This window comes from Diceros bicornis, chromosome 12 (assembly GCF_020826845.1).
Source record: "Diceros bicornis minor isolate mBicDic1 chromosome 12, mDicBic1.mat.cur, whole genome shotgun sequence".
Classification (NCBI taxonomy): domain Eukaryota; kingdom Metazoa; phylum Chordata; class Mammalia; order Perissodactyla; family Rhinocerotidae; genus Diceros; species Diceros bicornis.
Window position 1 is genome coordinate 5,060,944 of NC_080751.1, and position 20,062 is coordinate 5,081,005.

The following is a 20,062-nucleotide window of genomic DNA, read 5'->3' on the forward strand; positions in this document are numbered from 1 at the left end:
AACGGAACTGGATTCCTAAGGGACTAGATGGATAAAAGAGCCACTGACCCACTCAGACTTTGTGGGAGCAAGCTGTACACATTTGCTAAACCATTGAGATTTCAGGTTTAATTTGTTATCGTGACATAGCTTATCCTATCCTGACTAATACAAGGGGAGAACGTGGGCGTTTAAGAGAATGGAGGCTTTGTCAGGGTAAACACTTAAGGAATAAGCTCAAATGCAGACCTCCCAAAGCTGGGTGAGGGATAAGTGCAAATAAAAGTGAGTCTCTGGGGGTAAAATTCAACCCCCCATTAGGCAGTTCTGTTCATTTCCCGGGCTAGGCCCCCCCTCCCCTTTTTACTTTCCTGAGAAGTTTGGTGAGTCTGACTTGCCTGGAGATGCTTCCTGTTTGGTTTGGCAGGTGAGATTTTTGGCCAGGCTTCTTTTGTGAGTATCCATCCTGCCTCAGACTTTAGGCCTTGACAGAGTCATTTCTAAAATTTATTAATTCAGTCAAAATTTATTGAATGTTTACAGTATGCCAGGTCCTGTGTGCCAGATGGTAAAGATACAGGGGGTGAGTAGGACATGATTGCTGCTCTTGAGGTGACAAAACAGGGCAATGGCATTAGCAATGTGATAGAGTTGTTACAAGATGCTCTGGGCCAAAAGGAGATGGGATTTGCTGTGCCCGGGAGTGAATATGGAAGCTTCCCGGAGGAGGAGATTCTCCTGCTGCGATTTCAAAGGACGCGTATGTGTTTGCCATGTGGAGCAGGGCAGGAAGAGCCTTCCAGGTGGAGGGAATGGTGGGCGCCCAGTCACAACAGTGCGATTTCCCTGGCATGCTGCCAGGGCTGCGTCAATGCTGGGGTACAAATTGTATTGGAGATGGGGCTTCTTTATAACATTGGCCGTGGGAGATTGTCTGGGTTACTACTTAATGCTTATTGAATTTGTGTTTTAATGGAGAATTAAATTTTTCTTATAAAAAAGCAAGAGTAAAAAAGTTTTCCTAAAAGTTTTTAAATGATGCATGCCCATTGACTCAGTGGTCCTGGTCTTAGGAAGCTATACTAAGGAAATAACTTGAAAATAGAAAAAAACTACTGCTCTTGATGGTGTTAGTCATGATAGTTTCTCTTTTCAGTGAAGACCTAAATATTTGACAATAGAAAATTTAGCTAAATTATGGCATATCACATAAAATGTGAAGGTAAGGCTTTAGTCACGTGAAGAAATGCCTATGCTGTCAAACAAAAAGTGCGAGATGCTAAATTTTATATATAATGCAACCAACTGTATAAAATATAGAATAAACTGAAAGGAAATATACTCACAAGTTGTTAAAAGCAGTTATAACCTGAGTGTTGCAATTAGGGGCAATTTAAAATTTCTTTTTTATATTTTTCTGCTTTCTAGATTTTCTACAATGTGTTTGTTACTCTTAGTCTGGGTGAAAAAAAGCTTTATCATGCCTTTGCTTCTGACTCCCTTTCTGCCTTCCTCTCTCTCTCTTTTCTCCCTCCTCTCTCTCTCTGTCTCCTTCTTTTCCACTGTCCCTCCCTTCTTTCTTCCAAATTTCAGATTCCTAGGTCTTTAACTTAAGCTAATAATTTAAATTAGACCACATGACAAAAGCCAGTTACTGCTACTCAGTAGCAGCATACCTCATGTACAGCATAGTGCTGAAGATATTGGGCTCTGGTATTAGACTGTTTGGGTTCAAATCCCTACTTTGTTTTACTAACCTATGTGACCTTCAGGAAGCTATTTAACTATTTTCACCTCATTTTCTTCATCTTTAAAGTGCATTTAACAATAGTTACTACCTTAGGTTGTTGGGAGGATTAAATGATAACATAAGCAAAGCACGTAGCAGGGTGCCTGGTACATAGTAAGCACTCAGGAAATCATTAATGTTATTGGCTTAGTTTTGCTTTGTAAACTTCTTTAAAGCTTACTCATCTAAAGTAAACAAACAAAGCAAAGACAAACATCCTAGCAAGGCTTTGTAAGCTTCTTAGGCACAGGTGAAATGTCTTCAAGGTGATTGGTGTGTCAAAGACTCTGAGAAGTTCTGTAAAGATAAAACCTGTTTGATTTTGGTTAGCCCCATTTCCCCCTTTTATCCCGCAGTAAGTTCCGTTAACATCCCATGGATCTAATGAATCCATTAGCTGGCAAATGCCTCCTGATGGTTAGAAAAGACTTGTGTATCTTGTGTACGTATTCCTGTCCAGTCCTTCATGTAATTGAAACCCGTTGGTATGTCTGCCTGTGTGGCCCCAGCCCTCTCTGCCCCACTCCCCAGCGTCTTCAGCCATTCCTCACAAGCCAGCTCTAAAGGTCTCCTCACCTCTTGGTCACTCTCGTGGGAGAATTCCAGGGTGTCTCTGTCCCTTTTAAGGCACTTATCCAGGTGTGAGCCAAGGGTGCTGACTTGGCCAGGGACTGTCCTCCTTTTCTTTGGACACTCAATGTGTCCCCTCCTCTTTGCCAGGAAAGATTTGCACTGAGCTAACATCTGTTGCCAGTCTTCCTTTATTTTTCCTCCCCAACACCCCAGTGAATGGTTGTATGTCCTAGTTGTAAGTTGTTCTAGTTCTTCTATGTAAGCTGCTGCCACAGCATGGCAACTGACAGATGAGTCCCCACCATTTCCACAAGTGGGAAGCGAACCTGGGCCACTGAAGCAGTGAATGCTGAACTTTAACCGCTAGGCCATCTGGGCTGGCTCTTGTGTTCTCTTTTTGAGCAGCCGTGTCCATGTCCTTACATAATGAACACAGAGGTGAGGCTGTTGCTGACCATGGACAAAAGAAATAAGACAGCCGCTAACGATTGCTGTGTCAGTGAACTTAAAAGAGACCCGTGTTTTCTCCCCTCAGGTCATCTTTGCTTTGAACCAGACCCTTCTGCAGCAGGAGAGCCTGCGAGCAGGCAGCCTTCAGATTCCCTACACGACGGAGGATCTCATCAAACACTATAACTGCGGGGACCTCAGCTCAGTCATCTTCAGCCATGACAGCTCCCAGGTGAGGCCCTTGTCCTCCGCCCAGCTCAGCACGCATCTAAATACAAGAATAGAGACGTTACCTCCTGACACCTGGGCATCCTGTGTACAAAGGATTGAGGTCATGAAGGACTCTAAAAATAACATTGGGCAGATTTAGATGTTGAATGAGATGCTGAGGCTAACAAAGGCATTCTTTGTGAAACTTAAGAACTGAGAGGGGCATTGATGAGAGTAATTCCAGGATTCCAGTCAAAGGGTGAAGCTTCAAGGGATTCGGCAGCAGGCAGTATGAACCAGCCTTCAGAGAGGGGAAGGGATCTGAGTCTGAGAGCCTCCTGGCTGACTTAGGTAACACCTTTGAGAAACGATGGAGCAAAACTTTGGCTGCAGCTTTCAATGGGTTATAGGAGTTTGGGAGCATGATGCAACGGAAGTGTTCATGGTATTCTTACAGGGGGCATGTAAGAAGCTGAGAGGGTTGCCAGCCTTTGCAGACATGGGTTCCATCCTGCAATATTCCAGGATGAGCATGGCTGAGCTGGTGCAGTGAGTGTACGCCCAGGACAGACCTCACCTGTGGGCCATCAAGGGGAAGGAAGCGGCTGTTCAGGGCTCAGAGGATTGCAGCCTCCCTACAGGAGGGAGCTGGAATGGATATTTGTCATGCTTTTATCAACACACTTCCCATGGGACAAACCATGGCTCCCCTCTTCCCCCACTAAGATCAAGTGGAAGTGGCAAGTGCCAGCCAAGCTTCTGAGATAGGGAGCGTGTTGTCTCCACCACCTCATGCAGGAGGATACCGGGGAAAGAGAGAAGGGAGCAGGTGGGTGTGGGCGATGCTGTCCTGGCCTGCTGGATCTGGGAACCTGTCCTAAAGGAATGTGAGTGAACATAAGAAGTGAGGAAGGAGTGGCAGCACTGGGGAGAGGGACGCTGGAGGCCGAATCCTTCATTGCCCCACAAGTGTCAAAGACATGATGAGCTTTCCAGAGAGCCTAGTGTGGGAGGAAGTAAAACCAAGGCAAGAAAGCAAGAGGAATGGGAAAACAAGAACTACACAAAAGAAGGAATAGTAGAGTTTATGGTGGAGATAATTCTTATGTGCATCCTTGGTGGGCGTGGGGGAAGTGGGGAGAGAGGTCAAGATCAAATGGGAAATTAAAATTTGAAGCCGCAAAAAAAGTTAACACAAGTGGGGGATTTGGGAGTTCTGTGGGCAAATGGTAAGGCTGATGGAGCAGTTAGAGGCAGATGTCTTATGCATTTCTTTCCTGTGGCTCCTGCACACCTGTCCCACTCACAGGCGGTGTGCGGTACTGGGAATGTGCCTGCCGTTGTGAAGGAGGGCCAGGCTGGCCTGGGCCCGGTGGTGCAGGCACGGGTCCTGTGTGGCGTGTAGAAGGTGGAGCAGGACAGCAGCGGGAGATCACTGCACGTTCCGGCTGCCTGTGTGGAGAGGCTGGTACAAGCGGAGTGCTCTGCTGAAGAGAAGAGATTTTGGGAAATGGACGGGAGGATCTTATGTAAATAACATGATTTTAAAAAGATGATAAAGGAGAAGAGGAAGGCTTTTGATTTGAAAATGAAAGAATATCATTTCAAGGAAATAACAGAAGGAGATCTCCTATCCATAAAATGGCAATGGATGGCTACGTTACAGAGTGTGAGGATTTTCAAAAGATCTTTGAGAGGCTACTGGAAGTAGGAGGAGCAGGCAGGGTAGATATCCTATTCTATGTTTGACTGAGGTAATGGTTAACCTTGTTAAATCCTGGGGTAGAGGACAGAACATGAGCCCAGGAGAAGGGGTGAGAGGCCCAGGTTTGGGAAGCCAGAGAGCCAAGGGGTGCGGATAAAACACTGTGTGTCAGCCTCACCTACAGCCACTGCGTTGCAAGAATTGATTGCCTTGAGGTCACAATTTTGGTATAACAGCACCCTGTGAGCCAAAATACTGAAATTGGCTAACACGTGTAGCTGAATCAGATGAAATATTTGCTAGGAGGGCAAAGAACATTGGAGAAAGCAAGAGGGAGAAATAGGAATTGGAGAAATAATGAAAATTTAAATGTATGGAATTTATAAAACAGTTGAATGTTTATAAAAATTCCATGTATTTGGTAGTAGAATCATAATTATTGATTCTAAACTATGTGACTATGTAAAATTATTTTTATAAAGAAAGCATGTGTGACTCAAACAAGTTAAAACTATGGATGTGCTATGAAATCATATGGTCTCCTTGTATAAACACATGGCCTCAAACAGCATCAATTAAATGGAACAGAAGGACTGTTTTAAGTAGCCTAAGGGTTCTTTCAATGCACTTCATTTAATATTTTTTCATTTGGGTTACAGAGAATGATGTTAGAGTTTGAAAAAATAGCAGGCAGGAGACTCCAAGAATAGTATGTCACTCTTTACCTTTCTTTTGACAGTGTCTTGACCCTCTAGGCTGGGTGAGATGATGCTCGAATTAAGCAACTTCATTATTAACTCTCTTGCCCTTAATTTTTTTTCTTTATTTTGGCGGAGGTTCCCAATTTTATTAATACCATGCTCCCGCCTCAGGAGCGCATCACTGCTCAGGAGATCGACAGCTACTTCCGCCAGGAGCTTATCTACAAGCGGAATGAGAGGATGGGGAAGCGAGTGAAAGCCCTTCTGGAGGAGTTCCCTGACAAGGGCTTTTTCTTTGCCTTTGGAGCTGGTGAGTTGTAGGTCACCTCTGATTAGACCCTGGCCTCTGACGCTTCTCCCATGGAGAGGATGCTGAGGTGCGCCTCTGTTAGGAGGTGAGATGAGTGACACCTTCTTTGACTTATTTCAGTTACAAAGTGGCTCCAGCTCATGGCTGAGTAGCCAGTGAGGTTGAAACATTACTGGATGGACTGGTATATGTGACATTAGCTCTCTCTCCACATGGACTCCTGATACACTCCCCACTGGGAAGGCATTTCTCTCTCTTCTGAGCTCAGCACTTAATCCCAACTTCTTTCTGGGATCTTTCACTTTTTTAACTTCCACTAAAATTTGTCTGTCTCCTCTCTCCTATCTGACTATAAGCCTCAAGTGTATGGCCTGGGGCTGATACATCAGCTATTACTATTAACAGTGTACATGGAGACAGACTGGGAAAATTATTTCCTTTTGTGGGCTTTTTTTTTGTGTGTGTGTGTGTGTGAGGAAGATCAGCCCTGAGCTGACATCCATGCTAATCCTCCTCTTTTTGCTGAGGAAGACTGGCTCTGCGCTAACATCTATTGCCAATCCTCCTCCTTTTTTTTTACCCCAAAGCCCCAGTAGATAGTTGTATGTCATGGTTGCACATCCTTCTAGTTGCTGCATGTGGGACGCGGCCTCAGGATGGCTGGAGAAGCCGTGCGTCAGTGCGTGCCCGGGATCTGAACCTGGGCCGCCAGTAGCGGAGCCCGCACACTTAACCGCTAAGCCACGGGGCCAGCCCCCTTTTGTGGGCTTTTTGAAATAAATTCTTTTGTTTTCTTGAGTAATTCTAACAGCTTTGCAGCCTCTGGAATGAAGGACAGAAAAGCAACAGGCTGGGGAGTGGTCAGAAGGAGCATTCACTGGCCTTAGGCTTTCTCTTTTCAATTCTTCCACTAGCTTCATAAACTTGGACAAGTCACCTCACTCAGTTTTTTTAATCAGTAAAATGGGGGGTTGGAGAGAAGCACTTCTGGAATGGCAGAGTGAGTGATCCTGATCTCAAGATCCTTAGCTTAATTACATCTGCAAAATCCTTTTTTTTTTTTTTTTTTTTTTTAACATGTAAGATGTTCCCAGGTTCCAGGGATTAGGATGCAGATACATCTGGGGGGGACCGTTAATCAGCCTGCCACGATATCTGAAAATCAATTATTGTAATACCCCATATTAATAGAATAAAGAACAAGAACCACAATGATCATTTCAATAGGTGCAGAAACAGCATTTGATAAAATGCAGCTCTTTCATGATAAAAACACTCATCAAACTAGGAATAGAAGGGAACTTCATCAACCTGTTAAAGGATCACTATGAAACACTAACATTAACATCATATTTAATGATGAAAGACTGAATGCTTCCCTCCTAAGATGAGGAACAAGACACGATGTCTGCTCTCACCACGTCTCTTCCACATTGTGCTGAAGGTTCTTGCCAGGGAAGTCAGACAAGGAAAAGAAAGAAAAGGCATCCAGATTGGAAAGCAGGAAGTAAACATCTCTTTTCTCAGATGACATGATCTTGTGTATAGAAAATCTTAAGTCATCCACAAAAAAATTATTAGAACTAATAACTGAGTTCAGGATACTAGGATGCAGCATACAAAATCAATATACAAAATCAGTTTATTTCTGTACCCTAGGAATCAATAATCTGAAAATGCAATTAAGAAACCACTTCCATTTACAACAGCATAAAAAAATACTTAGGGCTAAATTTGACAAATGAAGTACAAGATGTACAATGAAAACTGAAAACATCATTGAAAGAAATTAAAGACATCTCGTGTTCATGGATTGGAAGACTTAAATATTGTTAAGATGACAGTATTCCCCAAATTGAACTACAGATTCGATGCAATCCCTATCAAAATCTCAGCTGATGAAAATGTTTTAAAAGTAGATAGTGGTGATGCTTGCACAACTTTGTGACTGTTATAGAGATCACTGAATTGCACGCTTTAAAAGGATGAATTTTATCTTATGTGAATTATGTTTAATTATTTTTCTTTTGTGAGGTGATCAGCCCTGAGCTATCATCTGTCGCCAATCCTCCTCTTTTTGCTGAGGAAGACTGGCCCTGGGCTAACATCCGTGCCCATCTTCCTCCACTTTACATGGGACGCCACCACAGCATGGCCTGACAAGCAGTGTGTCAGGGTGCACCTGGGATCCGAACCCCAGGCTGCCACAGCGGAGCGCGCTCTTAACCGCTACACCACTGGGCTGGCCTCGTGAGTTATATTTAAATAAGGCTGTTATAGAAAAAATGAGGGGTTGGGCTCCTAGATCTTGTTTGTCGAAAAGTTCTACATGAAACAAATCGCAATTTCTGGCTTTTGTAGTCACCTGTGAGTCAGTGTGAGTGGTTTTCCTCTTTGTGAGTCCCATATTCCATAGTTGGATTGTGCACTTGTGCCGTGTTGTGCTGAGCCTGTGTCTGGCCTGTCTCAACAAATGACTTTCTCTAACAAAGCTGTTAGCCTTCGCCCTGCAGCCTCCAAGACAGAGGTCAGGCCCCAGATGCCCCTGTGGCTCATCCCCTGGTGGCGGTGATGGCGGCCCTTCGTTAGGACACAGCCCATGGCTTTGTCCCAGAAGCCGTGCCAGGTTAGCCAGGATGGAAAGCGCTGGGCGCAGGAGCCTGCAAGAGCTGGGTGCACAAGCCCGCCACCCCTGAGTGTGGGCTTTCACCTTCCACTCATGCTAGACTCAACTGATCTCTTAAAAGCTTCCCTGACATCCACTGTTGCGATAATACGGCCCTGGGTACAGGGGAAAGGCAGATGCTTTGAAAAGACAGCAGCCCTGTGGTGCGTGTTCTGGGCCAGTGCGAGGCTGAGCGTGAGTTTGACTGGTGGCCGGTGAGCGGGTTGGACCTGAGCAGTTCGGAGGGCAGGGCCTCGGGATGGGGATTGTGTGGACAGATGGCACAGGAGAGTCTGCAATGCCTGGGCTGGCCTGATTCTCAGGGCACAGTTCACCACATTGCTCAGCACTGGGTGGAGGCCTCACAGCCCCTGGGCATTGTGTGTGTCAGGAGCGCCCTGGAGCCCCAGGGCCAAGTGATCTTCCCGGGGCTGCTTTCTCCACCATGAGTCCACTTCTTCTCATGCCTTCTGAAGGCTGAGTTGATCAGAGGGAACTACAGAAATTCAGAAATTGCTCCCAGACTGTTAGCCTTGGCAGGGTAAAATTTAAAAAGCCGTGTGGTTAGCAAACTTTTAATTGTAAAGTGAGGATAACCCAAACCTGAAGCTCCAGAGCTTTAAAATCGAACAGCAACTTTTGTCATGAGGATCTGGAGATAAAATTTAAAGATGAGAAATGCAGCTCACCTTTGGAGTTGGAGGAAAATTGAAGTCATACAGAATAGCTTGATGCCGTAATGATAAAGCATGGCTGACAGGGGCTGTTGATAAATATCTTTTTCATTCCTAATTGGTTGAGAATATGGACTCTGGAGCCAAACACCTGGGTTTGAGTTGTAATTTGTTTCATCTCTCTGTGCCTCATTTTCCTCATCTGTAAAATGGGGACAATAGTACACCTACCTTATAGGGTCGTTGGGGGGTTATTAAACGATGTGTAAGGCACCAGAGAACAGTGCCCGCACCTCCTATGCTCAGTAAACATTAGCTACTTTTGTGATGGTGGTTACTCCCTGCCACGTGGACTTGGTAATGGCTGGGGGAATGAGGGTGGCAGCAGCACTCTGCATGCTCTCCCGCCTCGCTCTCTCCTAGTCCAGGCATAATCTACACGTGGGTTTGCTGCACTTCTGCACCGAGGCTTATCTGGGCCTCACCAACGTCCCTTTCATCTGAGTCATCAGTCTTGCCCCTCATCAATCTTGGGGTCATAGACTCTATCTCCCGTTGACCCGAGAATGTAGTAGAGCCCAGTACCTTCTGCCACAAGCACCACCTTCAGGCTCCCCAGGCTCCCAAAGGCTGATCCAAGTTCACTCTGCTTCTCAGAGCCGTGGAGTCAGGACAAGGGAGGGGCTCACAGACCAGCTGTTGGCCTCGCCTGCAGTTGAATGCACCGTAATTTGCTCTCCCAGGCTCCCTCCGGCTGGTGAGTGTTCAGTTGTCAGAACTGCACATGCTCTGGAGCTAAACGGCCTGAATTTAGATTCTGCTCTGGCTTCTTAGTGTGTGAAGGCCTGAACCTATTTTACCTCGGTTTTCCATTTTAAAGTGGAGATAATAACAATACCTCTAACCTTCCGCTGGATCAGAGGACAGAGTGCTGCAATTTAATTAGCCATTTAGGACATTAAAGTGCCATAAATTGTAACAGAAAGGGACACTGTGACCCCAGAGGATCATGTCCATTCTGAGCATTAAAGCCTGAGACGAAAGAAGATGAATCCCAGGATCCACCCTTGGCCTTTAAAATATTTATTTTAAGATGCCAGTGTAAGCTTATCTGGTTGATCTTTGCTGCTTTTTATTAAAAAGAAAAAAAGTGAAATAAAACTCAAATTGAGGTTTCCAGCTAGGGCGGCTTCTGCTGAAGGGAGATTTTTGTTGGGCATTTATAACTGTGTGTAGGACAGAAGGGGGTGTGGGTCTGAGAGGTGGTTGGGTTATCTGAATGAGAATGGTCAGGACTGTTAGCACTGGATTCAGAGGTGGAAGGTTGGGATTTGGTGTCCAGGTTCTCCCCTTAGCTGTGTGACTCCGGCCAGCTCACTGCACCATTCTGATCCTCAGTGTCCTCATCTCTGAAACACTGCTTCTCCCGCCCTGCCTGCCTTGCATGGCTGTTGGGGGCCCAATTGCGGAGCTCTTGGGAACTACACTTGGCTGGACAGAAGGGAAGGGGTTGGCAGGGTTATTTCTTTGCTCTGGAGTGTGTGTTTGGGGGGTATGTTTAGTGGTCACGAGGGCTGGCGCAGTTCTGATCGTTTTTCTTTCTGCAGGTCATTTCATGGGCAACAACACAGTGCTTGATGTTCTGCGGCGCGAGGGCTATGAGGTAGAACACGCCCCTGCTGGACGGCCCATCAACAAGTAACCTTCCTATGCTTCTATCCCGGTTGGGGGGCTGCTAGGGGAGCCGAGACCCTCACAGGGCTGCCTGGGCGCCAGGATGGGCTGTATCCTGAGGGGCTCCAGAGGGCCCCAGCACGGCCATTACCCCCTGGCCTGGGAGAAATGGCCACTAAATGGACACTCGGCATCCAGCTCAGCTGGCATCCCATTGTGGCCAGGCCTGTGTCAGACATGGGTTGTCTGCCTGGGCACTTTGGGCAGCAGAGGCCACACTGGCCTTTTCCTCGGCAGTGCTGGGGGCAGAAAAGAAAGTGAGGGAAGGTTGCTCCATGGTCCTGGGGCCCCAGGAGGGGTGATTAGGCGTCATGCTTAGTGCCCTTTGACCTGGGCATTTGCGAAGTTTAGGGAGGCAGATGGTGGGATCAGTCATAACATAGGGTCAGAGGGGCTGGAGGAGCAGGGAGTGCCTGTCAGACCCATCTCGGGGGCAGGAGCAAGGCCCCCTTGCTTTCTCTGAGTGTTTTTTCCCCCAGGTCTGTTTATTTCTCATTTTTTATTCAGAGCCGCCCTCTGGCCCTGTGGACCCTTCTGTAAAGAAGTCAGGAGGCCCAGACCCCACTCCTCAGCAATGCTGCTGACCCCACTCTGGCCTCCCTGCTAATCTTCTGCCCCCTTTCCAGTCCTAGTGGGCACAAGGTGGCCCTTCCCTCCCCCTCTATACTTGTTTGCTCGGGGTGCCATAGCAAAATACCACAGACTGGGCAGCTGAAACAACAGAAATTTATTTTTTCACAGTTCTGGAGGCCAGAAGTCCAAAATCAAGGTGCGGGCAGGGTTGGTTTCTCCTGAGGTCTTTCCTCCACCTGCACACAATCCTAGTGTCTCTGAGTCCCAAGTTTCTCTTCTTATAAGGACATCAGTCAGATTGGATTAGGACCCCACCCTCACGGCCTCATTTTGACTTAATCACCTCTTTAAAGGCCCTATCTACAAATGCAGTCACATTCTGAGGAACTGGGTGTTAGGGCTTCAACATATGAATTTTAGGGGGACACAATTCAGTCCATAGCACACCCTCCATTCCTCTTGCCCCCACTCTCTCCAGATCGTGGTCAGCAGTGCCCCCTCTTGGCAGAGATCTCAGCTGTAGTGAGAGGGAGTACTCCAGGAGGGAAATGCCTGTCCCCTCTGCTGAGGAGATAGAGAGGGGGTTCAGCTGTCGTGTCTGCCTGATGGCTGCCCTTCTCTGAGTGCCCTCTCTTTCTTCGGAAGACCCTTCACTTCATGCTGTCTCAAGCCGACTCCTCTCCCTATGCCCTTACACCAGAGGGTCCTCCCTGGGAGTCCAGTTTCCATCCCAGAAGCCATGAATCTCCCAGTCTCCCTCTCATCGTGAAATCTTGGCTACACCCTGGGCTTGTCTTGTCCCCCACCTCTCTCCACACCCTACATTCAGTGTGTCAATAATAACAGTTCTTCACATAGCACTTTCTAGCTTACAAAAGCCCTCGCCCGAGACTTCTCCTTTTTCACCTTCACCAGGCCTCCCGTTTCCTCCATTAAAGTATCTCTCGGATTTGCTCTCTTCTCCATTCCCATGGCTGTCGCCCTCTGGTCCCGTCTCTACCTTTCTGTGGGACTAATCTTGCAAGTGTCCCTTACTCAGAAACCTTCAGTGATTTCTTATTGTTTTCTTCCAAAGTCCACTGTCTTCATGCTGATGTCCTGGCACCCAGACTCTACCTTGTTCCAGCATGGATAGGCTTCTTGTATCAGAAAGCCTCTGTCCTCCTCGCTGCCTCTCCTCCTTTACTAATGCTCTTCACTCTGTCTGAAGTGCCCTCCCCTCCTCCCCCTGACTGGGAAAATCCTGCCTCTCCTTCCTTCAGCTCTGCTGACTGTTCAGGACTCCATCCATCTCTCTCTCCTGTTCTTCTTTGGCTCTGAAGGGAGAACCCAGCCCTTAGTGGTTCTCTGCTTGTTTTGGGGGGACTGTGGGTCTTCCCTCACCCATTGGACTGTGTGTTCCTGGAAAGCAGGATGGGCTGGGCCCGCTGATCCCTTCTCAGCCCCCAGCCCCAGGCTGACTCACTGGGCTGGGGTTTGGTACACTATCCTTGGGGTGCTGGAGAGGGCCCTGCCTGGGAGAGTGTGTGTGTGTGTGTGTGTATGTGTATATGTGTGTGTATTTGCATATATGTGTATATGTGTGTGTGTTGATGGTTGTTCCCAGGCTTCATAATTCTGCTCTAACGCTGACGCCTGCCCCTGAGGGAAGAGAGGTTAGGAATCCATGAGCTTCTGATGCACAGTGAGGGCTGAGAACCAGTGCTGTCATTCACACTGGGCTGCCCACACTTCCCAGGGGAGGGAAAGATCATTTATTGATCGATTGTCAGGTGGTAGCCGGTTCACATTGACTCTCGGTTAACCCTCAACACCAGCCTGTGAGGTAGGTGTGTCTTCTTCTTTACTGATGAAGAAACTGTGAACGGTCACCTAGCTAATCAGTCAGGATACAGTTCAGACCCCTCTGCCTGCACGACACTTCTCTTTCTGCCTTTTCTCCTCTGCTTTTTATTTCTCAGCCCCTTCATCTCTGTCCATGCAGTGTCCTCTGCCAGGGACTCATTCACTGCCCCTACCCCTAATTCTATCAGAATCTGTAAGATCTGGTGCAAATGCTACCCCTTCCTCACTGCTCCTCCCTCACTGCCCCAGCCTGGGTTCAGCCTCTTGCATGATCCCAAGCAGTCTGGCTGTGCTTCTGCAGTAGCCGTCCCGACACCTGGCACACAGTATGTGCTCCATAACGTTGCATCTGAGAGTTTTTAGTGGTGAGCTTGCCTGCAGTGCTCCTAGGGGAGGTGAAGGAGCATGATGTCTGCAAAGGAGCTCCTGTTTGAGGGGAAGGAGGAGCTAGGGCTAAGGGCCCAGAGCAGAGGAAATGCCCACAGTGAAGGGGTTGGCGAGGACCAGGGCCGTGGTTGTGGAGAGACCTGATTCCTTCTTCCCCTCCTCAGCAGCTATGTGATAATCCTTGAGGGATGGTTTTAATCATGTGGAACTTGGATCTGGGGCAGGCTGGTGTGTGTGGGGACAGGACGGCTGCTAACTGGTGACTTAGCTTACTCCAGGCCCACCAGCCCCCTGGGTCTTGGGTAGGCCAGTATTAGGAAGACAGAAAGGAGGGTATATGTTGGGGTGAGGGGAGGGCAACTGGCAGCCACTACCCTCCACCTGTCAGCAGGCTGGAATACAATGGAAATGCTCCTGGCTGTGAAGCTGCCCTTTCCTTGGCAGAGAGGAGGAAGGGATGGGGGTCATGTTGGGCTGATCCTGAGGATTTAGGCCACCCCCTCCCTTCCCAGGATAATGGATGCTGTATTAGTTTTTTTTCGTTGCCATAACAAATTACCATAAACTCAGTGACTTCAAACAACACAGATTTATTATCTTAGAGTTAGGTAGATCAGAAGTCTGTCACAGGTCGCATTGGGCTGAAATCAGATGTTGGTAGGGCTGCAGTCCCATCTGGAGGCTCTAGGGGAGAATCTGTTCACTCACCTTTTCCAGTTTATAGAGGCTGCTCACATTCCTTGGCTTGTGGCCCCTTCCTCCATCTTCAAAGCCCGTGACATTGCATCTCTGACCATTATTCTATAGTTACATCTCCCACTGACTACAGAAAGGTTCTCTAGTTTTAAGGGCCCATGTGATTACATTGGGCCCACCCAGATAGTCTGGGATAATCTCCCATCTCAAGGTCCTTAATCACATCTGCAAAATCCCTTTTACCAAGTAAGGCAACATATTCACAGGTTCTGGGGATTATGACGTGGACATCCTTGGGGGTCATTATTCTGCCTACCACAGATACCAATGAGAATCTGGCAAATGTCCCTTTACTACACAGTGGGGTGCTCCAAGGTTCTGGTCAGCCCTGCTGGGGTACATACAAAGTCACTTAGCTCCAGATAGAGGGACTGGAGAAAGGGGAATGCATGTGGAGTGCATACTGTGTGCTCAACCTTGTGTGAATTGTCGTGCACGGGCTGTTTTAATCCTCACAGCAACCAGGTGAGATACGTCAACTTTACAGAAGCAGCAGAGGCTCAGAAAGGCTAATTATCTTGCCCAAGTTTCCAAACCTGGGCTCTGTCTTGGATACCACATGTCCTTCAGTGGATGTGTGCCCAGGAGAGAGGCCATGTCAGCCATGGTGTTTCTGTCTTGGAAACTTCCATGGAGTATGCAGACTGTGTGAAATGTAGGCAGGGGACAAGCAGTCTGTCAGCACAACAAGATAGTCCTATATTGTGACCAAAATGACCATAGGCCTAGGCTTCATGAGTCTCTAGAGGTTTAGCTAAACTTTGGGAATTCAGAAGGACCAAAACATGGTAACCTAGAACCTGAACCTGTGATAGATGCTTAGGTCAGCCCAAAAGCTCTGGGATGGATTGGGGTGTGCTCAGCAGCTGGAATTTTCTGTTCCTGGCAGAGAAGCAGCTACCACTACAGCCCTTGGGACCCTTAAGCCTGTGTCTGAGCCTGTGTGAGCATCTGTCTGTAGGATCTCTCCCTGGAGATGACAGTGACACTAATCTATATTCTCCATATTTTCTACAGTGAGAATGGATTAGCGTTATAACCTGAAAAAAATCTCAACGATGATTGTTATTTGAAAATGGCACTGAATCCTTGTTGGGACTTTGCGCAAGTCAGTTTGTTTTCCTGGGACTTTGGGCAAGTCAGTCCTGTTTCCTCAACTGAAAAGTGGGTGTTATGTTTCCCCAGGACATCTCAGCTCTGCAATATGAGGAAGATAAAACGCAGGAGGAGTAAAGTTAATTTCTTCTGGATAACCCTCCCCCCCAACTCCCAAGGGTTATTAACTTGGTTCTCAAGCCTTGGCTTTCACGGCCTGGAGTAACTGGGCTGAGGTCTTCTTGTGTCTGTTGTGAGTTGAACAGAACCAAAGCTGTGATTTGCCCCACTGTGGGGCACAGAAGCTGTGCTAGAAGCCACAGAGCCCAGCCCTAGTGAGTTTGAGTCCATGTTCCTTGCTAAGTAAAAGCAACAGAATTTTCTGAGTGCCTACTGTGTACCAGGACCTATTTGGGTTATATGGCAGTCAAGGATGACACAGATGTAATCTCTGCCATGGCAGAGGGCCTAGTATTGGGGGGTGCCAGACCATCTGCTCCTGAATCCTCTAGAAAGCCACCAAAAGCTTGGAGCGCCTTACGTGGGACCCTTTTCCTCTGTAGACCCCAGTTTCTTTGTTGGTAGAATGAAAAGGTGCATCTAAGCGGTGTCACACTTATGTGCCAGGCATTGTGCTGGGCTCTGGAAACAGTGATGAATCTGGCAGGTCCTGTCCTCCAGGGCCTTCTAACTATGACTATCTGTTTCAGGAGTTCCAGCCTCAGGTTCAGAGTAGGGGCCTTTTTTCTTTCTTTGCCATTTGAGAAATTCCCTTCTTTTACCTTTTTTCTGCCAAACCTGGGTCTTCCCCTTCTTCATTCTCTATCTCTTACACCTCCTCCCTTCCTCATACAGGCCCATGGATACTAACTGACATTTTGGGTACTGTCAGGTTGTGGGTTAGAACCAAGGCCAACTTTTGGCAGGTGGGTGTTTCATTAAGGCTGAATCAGAGCAGAGCCATTGAGTTCTTACATAAGCTGGTCTGCTGCACCCACATTGTTGGAGGATGCACATGGCACATCACTGCTCCCCTTCCTCAGGCAGATGGAGCTTCAGGCCCGTCACTGCCTACATTAGGAGACAATGGGATTGACCTCTAGCGGCTAGGATTCTTCTCTTACTGACCCGCCCCCCCAACCAAACCCTTGACAAAAGTCCTGTTGTAGAAAGAAATTTGGTCTTCCTAATGGCTTATTTCCTCACTTCCAGGCCCAAAGAGGCTTTTGGGGAACTATAGTCACCTTTAGGGAAAACTAGAAGCAAGTTTGAGTTTCTTATTAGTGGTGAAAAACATATGTTCCCTTTGGGGAAGATGGTTTATGGTCTGACCCGGCATAAGGTGGTTAGAAGCCAGCCCTGTGAACACCGGCAGTCCGTCACTGGGGATGAGGCGGCTACCAGTGGCCAAAGAGCCTCTTTCTGAGTAGAGCCCTTATAAGGGTACAGGAGGGATTAACAGGGTTAAGGGCTACTTCAGTCGTTCTAAGTAAACGGCATTTAAACATTTTTCACCTCTTTTTATATGCTGTAATTTTCAGTGACTTTCTAGACAGAGGTGACCCATTGTTAGGGAAGGACAGTTAGAAATCTTGTATTTCCTCCTCAGGGCTAGGGGATTTGGAGGGACTACAGTGAGGTATGTGAGGGAGAAACAAAGGTGTCAAAGTGATCAATTCTGGAGGTGGCTTCCAGAACCCTGCCGTCCCTAGCCGGCTTGAACTTGAACATTACCCGCCTGTTGTGAGGTCTTGAGCCTTAGGGGTGGGGGAGGCGCCATAATGTGTGACCGTCCTCCAACTTCATCTTCCTTTCACCCCTATTTACAGAAAGAAGAGTACAAGTCCCTCGTCTCCCTCATCGCAGCCTGCCTCCTCTGCCATCTTTGCTCCGGAAGTGCCCGCCCCGGAAGTGCTGGTACTGGAAGCTGGGTCTGCGGTGCGCTCACTGTTGCCAACCCACGTGTCCCTGCCCGGAAGTGCCGACCAGGCCGGGGAGGCAGAGAGGAAGTTCCGGAAAAAGCGGAGGAGGCCGCAGCGGAGGCAGAAGCTCAGGCAGTTCAGCGACCTGTGGGTCCGACTGGAAGAGAGGTGAGGTGGGTGGGTTGGGCTGATGGATAGTGGCATCCGTCCTCACCCCGGGAGCAGGTGTGGGGAGCAGCCTACGAATGCCCGTCACACTGCTTATGCGGTGGAGGTTCAGGGCTCTGGTAGGGATGAGCACCCTCCTCATGGAGTAGCCTTTCCTTTACTCACGGCCCTGGGCGCCGGTCTTCTGGCCGCTGTGATAGAGATGAATCCAGAGCAAAGGTAGTTGCGTCAAGCCAGGGTAAGGCCAACATGTTTATCTCTGTTAAAGAACAAATGGTTGTGGGGAGGGGGACACGGATGGGTCTGTTAAAGGTCGAATGAGGCTGGAATAACGGTTGTAAAGAACTTAATTTGCCAGCCCTCTCTCCACCGCAGATCAGGGAGAATTTCACAGTTTTGCAGAGCTGGCAGCAGCTCTATAGGAACGGGCTTGTTCAGCCCCTATATATTACAGGGAGGTGATGACCGCAGAATGTACACTCTTCGAGATGCCTAAGAGGTGGATAGAGGAGCCAAAGGTGATGACCCAGCCTGGTCTGCAGGGCATAAGGCTGCCAGAAGAACTACACTGGAGAGGCCTGGGATCTAGGATCCAATTCAATTCAACCCAAACTTACTGAGTTTCTCCTGTGTGCCTGCTGTTGTGTTGGGTGCTGTGACTTTGGCATGAACCAGACGGACACTGGCCCTCTGCCTTCACGGCGCTTACAATCTAGGGAGGAAGCCAGAGAGGGGACCTTTTGGCTAATGCTGAACAGAAGCCTGACAAAGTAGAGCTCAATGAGTAGAGGTTCTGAGTCTGGATCAGGAGATTCAGGGATCCAGTGCCTGTGTAGGTGCCTCATAATAAATGTTGAATGAATGAGTGAACTACTGAACAAGGAGGGGAAGGAGTTCCAAGCAAAGGGAACAGTATAAAAGCCTGGCGTGGAGAGTGAGCATGTTAAACCTAGATAAAGTAATTCTGGCTGGAGCCTGGGAGGTCAAGGGGGAGTGGGGTGAGATGGGGGTCCAGAAAGGTAAACGGGGTGGAGTGACTGAGAGTCTCATGCTGAGGGAAGTAGGGAGCCACTGAAAGGTTTGAAGCAGGCGTCTGATGTGCTGTGGGCTTTGCATTTTTAACTGGACAGAAGCTGGCAGCCAAATGGGACCTGGAGAACAGGGACAGATCCTGTTGGTGTCCGTGCTCGCCATGGTGCCTGACTCAGGATGGCTTCTCAACCATCCTTCATTGATGGAGGATTAAATTGACCTGTTAGTACTTTTTCAGTCTGAGCCATTTCCTTTCAAGGGGGCCATGGAGTTGGGCACTTTACACCTGAGCTGAGCTGAAAGGGCCAGGTGAGCCTGAGGTCATGGGCCCCTCAGCTTGTTCTGTCTTGACCTGCGATGCCTGCATGATAGTCACACCAGACCTGAGCTGGAGTAGGGGAGGCAGCCAGAGACCCAGGAAGGACTCCTTATGGCTGGGCTGTGCGGTCTGTGGTCAGTGAGGAGAGTCCCTGCCTGAGATTGCTCAGAGGCTAATGATAAGCAAATCTGAGTTGGGCCTTCTTACACCTAGAGTTTTAATAATCCTTGGACCAAGAACCAAATAGCCAGGGGAGGGTTGCCCGGTGTGCTAGTCTTAATGCCGTATTATTTGGTTTTGTTCTAGCAGTGGTAACGTGGGCCAAAGACACAGGAAACCTATTAACATACTAAGATCCATTCCTGTCTTTGAAGTAGGGAGATGAAAAGAAGCTGTGTGGGCGTTTGGGGGCCTTGGAGTATCCCGTGGCTCCTGCTGTGCCCTGAGACTCGGTCTTTTTCTTTGCCTTCTAGTGCTGTGGTCCCACAACTCCAGGTCCCTGTTATGGACAGGCACATTGCTGCCGAGCTGCGGCTCCCTCGCCAAGGGCATTCCCACCACAGCCAGATGGTGGCCAGCAGTGCCTGCCTGTCTCTCTGGACTCCTGTGTTCTGGGTGCTGGTGCTGGCTTTCCAAACAGAGACACTCCTCCTGTGACAACTAGAGAAGCCAGTCCAAGACCCCGACCCCTTGGACTTGAAGGACGGCCATTCCTGTACTCCACACTCTGGTTTGGCCTTGATAGGCCCAACCCAGGAGAAGAGACTCAGAATAAAAGTTCATTCTTCTCTTTCCAAGGAATGACTTTGGGTTATCCGACAATGCTTGGGGTAGGTGTACAGTTTTGTAACATAATGAGTTGTATGAAAATAATTAATTGTAAATGAAATATATGAAAATAATACCTTTTTTCATGTAGACTTTTCCCCACAATGTATATATATCAGGCAAACAACTCTTGCTCACACCCTCTGAATACTGTCACTGCTTCACTCCTGGGCCTCCCTGCAACTTTGGATCCTGACCGTTTTTTCCCTCACGCGGCTCTTCTTCCTGTTCACTCCTGGTTCTGGATGCAGGGGCGTCAGTAGGCTGTGGGAGCTTTGTTCTGCTCCTCTCTCTTCAAGGGCTGGTGAATAGGGTGCTTCCTGCACTGACAAGTGCTTTCATTACGT

General features: G+C 48.1%; 1 protein-coding gene across 1 annotated transcript in view; it reads left to right on the forward strand.

The window, feature by feature from the left end:
• TRABD2A (TraB domain containing 2A) overlaps nucleotides 1-19,614 on the forward strand; it is a 56,676-nt gene extending 37,062 nt beyond the window's left edge. Inside the window, exons 3-7 of the mRNA XM_058550815.1 lie at nucleotides 2,877-3,023; nucleotides 5,543-5,717; nucleotides 10,664-10,754; nucleotides 17,276-17,536; nucleotides 19,361-19,614. Coding sequence (XP_058406798.1) covers nucleotides 2,877-3,023; nucleotides 5,543-5,717; nucleotides 10,664-10,754; nucleotides 17,276-17,536; nucleotides 19,361-19,544 — 858 coding nt within the window. The 3' untranslated portion in view covers nucleotides 19,545-19,614. The remainder of the gene's footprint in view (nucleotides 1-2,876; nucleotides 3,024-5,542; nucleotides 5,718-10,663; nucleotides 10,755-17,275; nucleotides 17,537-19,360) is intronic.
• The last annotated feature ends 448 nt before the right edge of the window (nucleotides 19,615-20,062 follow it).